The sequence below is a fragment of the Penaeus monodon genome, chromosome 13 (genome assembly GCF_015228065.2).
Source record: "Penaeus monodon isolate SGIC_2016 chromosome 13, NSTDA_Pmon_1, whole genome shotgun sequence".
Taxonomy (NCBI): domain Eukaryota; kingdom Metazoa; phylum Arthropoda; class Malacostraca; order Decapoda; family Penaeidae; genus Penaeus; species Penaeus monodon.
Window position 1 is genome coordinate 10034342 of NC_051398.1, and position 6156 is coordinate 10040497.

Consider the following 6156-nt stretch of genomic DNA (forward strand, 5'->3'; position numbering starts at 1 on the left):
CAGTGTTGTTGCTCTCTGTTCAGCTGACCACAAATGTAGCATTGTCTCATGGCTTGACGGAGTGCCTGTTGCATCCCCTATTTTTTCAGTATGTAGATATGGAAAGTTATTCTCATTATTCTGATGATCATAATTTGAAGTATGAAAATATGACTAATCATATCTATTTATAGCTTGATAAATGCAGGAATTAACAATAATAAATGTCTCAATACTGCATTCATGTTACTGAATATTAAAGTATTTGCCATTGGCAAGTCTGGGGTGGATAAGAGTACTATATTTATATCTATCTCTATATTCCCATTTACCAATTTGTCTTTCTATATAAATTTAGCATTTGACAAGAGGATAAGATTATATCATTACAGAGAAATTATTATGGGACTAGTTATACTATACAATTTTTAATAAACAAATCATTTGAATTTTGTGTAAAGAAAAGATATTCCTTACTGTTTAGTTTATAGATTACATACTGACAGTGTTAGGCATCCTACAGGATATATGTATGTCATTCATTTTATCAATTTAATATATTATCTATTACTACTTTATCCCTGAGATTTTTTTCACTTTCAAAACTTTTCTTTTTGCTATTACTATGATGAATTCAGTTGTTAATGGTTATTATTATAATTTTGTCTATTATCATTACCATTATAATTACTATCATTGTCATCACCATTATCATTATCATCATCATAATCATAATAACAGTACTGATAATGATGATAATAAAAAATAACAATAACAATAATAAGGACTGACAAAGACAGTGTCAAAGACAAACACTGACATTAATGATGATGTTTATGATATAGACTTTTTCAGGCTTGATGCTTAACCTATTCACCCCATTTGGCATCTATTCTTGCCATGCTCTCAATGGACCCCAACACGTATGGCATGTAATCTTGCCATGGCTTCTATGAGCCCCATAACATTTGGCATGTGTTTTTGCCATGATGACTGACCACAGACTGACTTTATTATTTTTTTACCTAATAGATGGCTCTGTTACTAGTCCTACTTGACTGGTTGATAATTATGTGACGTATGTAATTTATGACATATGTAATTGTTGTAATTATTTATGACTTGTAATCATGTGATTTGTTCACACTAGATTGCGTGATTATGATGTACCTTGACTGACTGGCTGGAAACTAGTAATTACTTTGATTGGTGCATCAGGTCACATGGTGTGACCTGATTGGTTAGTCATGTGAATAAAAGGTCAGTCAAAGGCTCATTCCAGCAGAACGATCGCAGCCATGGAAGGTATGAAGGTATATTCTCTCTTACAAGTCTTGTACTAAAGAAAAAAAACTAAACTTACACAGTGTGACATCACATATCAATACAAAGCTATTTTTGAACATCAAAGTGAAGCTACATTCACTTCTGCTTTTCTTCCTTTTCTGTTGAATGAAATAAAAAAAAACATGATTGATTTTTATATGGAAAAATGCACTATTCTGAGTATCAAAATGAATTTGGCTTCTGCTCGCTTCATTTAAAATTTTGAAAAAGAAGTCCATATTTTACATCTCGTTCAAAAAACAACACTAACTTTTAGCATAAAGTGTTGATGTCATCTGTAGTGTAGACAATTGGGAAGTGATTCAGACTCCTCAATACAAAGGGAATAGATGCCTAGAAAACACTATGAGAAAGTACAGTTTCTAACTTTGCCCTATATAAAAAAAATTTTAATAAATCTATGGTAATTCCCTGCAAAATTTATGATGGCTTTCGCCGCTGTGCCGCCCCAGAAAAATCCAGTTGCGGCACCCACGGGGGCGGGCAACAATCCCGGGAAGGGATGAGCAAAAAAATTCCGGGGCAAAGGGTTTTTGGAGCCCAAATACAGACGGGCTTTAGCAGTTTTTTTAAGCAGCAAATAGTGCAGTTCTTGGCCTCGAAGCCAAAATTCTCAATCAACCGAATCCATGCTTAAAACGCTGCTAGTTAAATTATGTAATTTACAAGTCTTCAGATATTAACCACAAGAATAGCTCTAGATTAAACTTTCATGACTCATGTGAACTCTTACTTCTAACAAAAAAGGTTTTACAAATGGTGTAAATATCTATGATAATATCTATGTATTTTACTACAATTGTCTGAAAACTTTCAGTACTCATAACATTATGAGTATCATATCCTGCATGGGTATAAAGTCAAATTATCTCCATGTTCATTCTGAATGAAACTACAGATAAGAGGAGGTTTAAAGATTTCTTATCTTTAGAACAATACATTCATAACCTTATCTATTCATGCCAACCACTAAGTGAACAATATTATAATCGTGAACAAATTAAGTATATTTGACATAAAATCACTGTCTTTGCCTGTTCTGGCAAGAATTCTTGGATATAAATAATATCTTCAGATTTACCTGTCACCCTTAAAAAAAGAACATATACCTGCACACCTGAAAAAGTTTATTAAAGTTACTACAGCTTTCCCCATAACACTTTCGTATAACCCAGTTTTGTTTATCGTTCTTTGCATTTGACTCAGAAGTCCACAAATTAAAATCAAGAATGACAAACTATAACCAAGTCACCTCAAAGCCAGCCTATTTTCACCAAAACTTTTTAAACATTACACTGACAGTGCAAGATTTGCTATACTACTGGCATCTGTCTAGCCTTACCACCTGAGTGTTCCCTGTGTACAGCTGGCCTTGCCCGTACCTGTCATGATGAGCAGGTTTTCCACAATGGCTATTAGCATGTTTGGCAGTATAAGGTTAAATAACTATTTGTCATATTTTCAATTTTCACTACTTAACCCTATGCTGACTGGTAACAGAAATCTTAGTGTAATAAACTCTGGAGATTTCTGGCAATGGCCAGACAATGGGTGTAGGAGGCCTTTATATGAGGCAAAACTTCCTGCTCCATGTGGTCTGACGTATGTCCGAGTGTACCCCGCAGACAAAGCGGTATGTTATGACACCGTAGTGGACCATCGGGAGCAAAATTAAAAACTATCAATGAAGTAGGTACAGTAAGAACTTTCTAATATATGGCGTCAATAATCTAAAGTCTGTTTTTTTTTCTTTCTTTCTTTTACTATATGTTGCCCCGAATGTTTATCTTCATGCTTTATATACAAAAGAATAAGAGCAAACAGGGTAATTATTACATATGTTATTTGGACTACTTTCAGTTAATATTCTGATTAGAACCCCATGACAATAGACAAAAAGAAAGGTAATGGCCATAAAGAACATATGAAGTAACACTATTTGATAAATAAAAAACATCAGCAAAGCCTACAAGTGTTGCAAAAATCTGTAAAACTGTGCTTGCAAATGTACCACCTGAGAACAATATACCTCTAACAAGTGTATTCTGGCAAGAAAGAGTGTGTCATTCTCTTTGGAATTCTTTCCATTAAATGTAAAACTATTCAAATCTCTACTTTGCAGAATATATTTAGGAGAGACTTTTGAGCCTTTGCTAGTGCAGAGCCTACAGCAATGTTCATGTGGTCCCTGATTTCAAATAATACAAAACTGACAGTGATGATGATCATGCAAATTCCCCAAACAAATAGGACATGTGGAGTACAAAATATCAAAATAATAATAATAATAATAATAATAATAATAATAATAATAATAATGATGATTATTATAATTATAACTTTTTTTATTATCATTATCATAATTATAATCATAATAAAATTAAAAATAACATAACCTTAATAACAACACCAACAAATATTTTAAAATTGTTAGCAATAATAAATGCTATAAAATGACAACTGGAAATACATCACCTATGTGAATACTTACAATAATTAATCTCTAAATACTAATGGTAAAAAGAGTATTATACACTGTTTAAACTCTCTTTCCATAGATAGATAGAAAAGAAAGATACAAATGTTACCTGCAATTCCTTGCCATAATCAAGAACATCACATCACCACAGAGGCCGACAAAATTACACAAAGTATAATTAGTAATATGGGAGCTTTATCTAAAGAGAAATACCAGAGCATGGCCTTTCCATCACTATTGGTATCCTTTAAACTGTACTTTCATTTAAATTATATAGAAAGATCTGTAAACCCCCCCCCAAAATTAAATTTTTACTTTTTAAAGGGGGGTCCCACTGTTTACTTTCCGTATTTTTGTTTTTTCCTATTCGAACAAAAATTAGTCCAAAAAAACCCATTGATGCTGCAATTTGCGGGTTATACAGGCATGCCCAAAGGGGGATTTTAGTAATTCTTTCTAAGACCAATGCAGCAATTATCTGGGTAAAAATTTTATACTCCATGAGAATTATTGGTGTTGCATATTTAGAGCAATTTTGAATATATAGAAAAGGAAAAATAATATGACGGGCCCCAATAGCAGGGATAGCATAAAATTTACCCCCGGGGGGGGTTTTTTATTGAGGGTAAAACATCACAAAATGTTTAAAAAATCAGCAAGAAAACTGTGAAAATTCCCGGGGGTTTTTATAGGCCATATGACATTATTTCCTTCCTAGCTAGGGGCCCTAGCCCCCGGGCCCCTTGTGACTTTTGTAAAGTACATTCTAACCATATGTAACCTAACCCCTATATCCTACCTAATAATCAAGGACCCCACTGAGTAGTCGACCCTAATATGAGAGAGAAAATTTTGCTGCAGCAAAGAATACATTAAAACATAAATCCTTTACTACTACACGTAACTGATTCTTTGAAACCAAATACTTTTTGTACTAATTTTCTTCATTTCTGTTAACTACCTAAATTGCTTGATATATAATTATATTTTCTAACACATATATATAGGGGATGAATGTTCCCAAAAATTCTTTTTCCCATGGCTATATTTTAAATAAAGGGCCCCATAATTGCATTGAAAACCCAAAAACATTTCTAGCGGGCATTTGGGCACAGGAAATGGCTTGTGGGGAATGTAAAAATCCCATTAAATAAAAAAACCAGGGCCATAAAAGAAGACTGAAAAATAAAGTATAAATAACTGTTCAAAACAGATAAAAAATATAATACCATGAAAAGAATTTGAGACTGTAAGGGAAAACATCTTGTGTGACAATATATTGTCACAGCCAGAAGTTTAAATGCTTATCAAAAGCACAATATGTGAGTACATCAAAATTTTATATTTTTTTTAGTGTTAGTTTTAAAACTGTCAAAATAAACAACATTCTCATTGGAATATAGCATATAGCATAATTTTATCTTATTATTTTTGCTCACATGTATAGACTCTAGAAGTCCTTAAGTCACCAAGGAATCAGTTACTAGGCCTCCCTAATTTTTCTTTATTATTATTATCATTAACAACAGTGCAATATAAATAATAACAGCAATAATAATAGATTTTCTGAAAATAAAAGGAAAAAGGGAAAAACAGGGTTTTGGGTCAGGTTGGTCCCCGGGAAATTTACTCCTGGTAACTAAGCACTTCTGAAGCCATCTATATGTAAACAAAATTGAAAAAAGAAAACTACAGGGGATATTTGTACCCAGCAACAAAATAACAATAATAAAAATGTATAAATAAACAATTAAATATATATTCATATATATATATATATATATATATATATATATTATATATTATATATTGTGGGGTTTGGGGTGTGTGTGTGTGGGGTGGTGTTGTGGGTGGTGTGTGGTGTGTTTTGGGGTGTGTGTGTGTGTATGTGGTGGGGTGTGTGGTATGTTTTTTGTGATGTGTGTGTTTATATGTATGTAAAATGATATGTATATGTAATGTATAAAGTATATGTATAAATAAAATTTAAAAAAAAAATAAATAAATAAAATAAATTTAAAAATAAATAAATAAAATTATAATCCATTTTTAATATATATATATATATAAATTTTAATTTTTTATATATAAAATAATACAAATTTCATTTAAGGGTTGGGGGCCTCTTCGTATTCATATCTTGATTGGTATATCGTTCCTTCTGCAGACTAACTTTAATTATCATTTTCTTTGTAAGGCCTTTTTTCTTTCTTTTTTTCCTGATTGAATAATTATTTAAAAGACAAATTTAAACCTGGCCCCAAAACCCGACTAACAAACTGCGACAAACGATGTTTATCCAAAAAAAATCTATTCCCTTAAAAAAATTAAATTTACAATAAACAACATGA

General features: G+C 31.9%; 1 protein-coding gene across 1 annotated transcript in view; it reads left to right on the forward strand.

Annotated features, from left to right (window-relative positions):
* The first annotated feature begins 4815 nt into the window (after positions 1–4815).
* The window catches only part of LOC119579871, a 26683-nt gene continuing 25342 nt past the window's right edge, over positions 4816–6156 (forward strand). The window contains exon 1 of the mRNA XM_037927723.1: positions 4816–4939. Within this exon, the coding sequence (XP_037783651.1) occupies positions 4816–4939 (124 nt within the window). The remainder of the gene's footprint in view (positions 4940–6156) is intronic.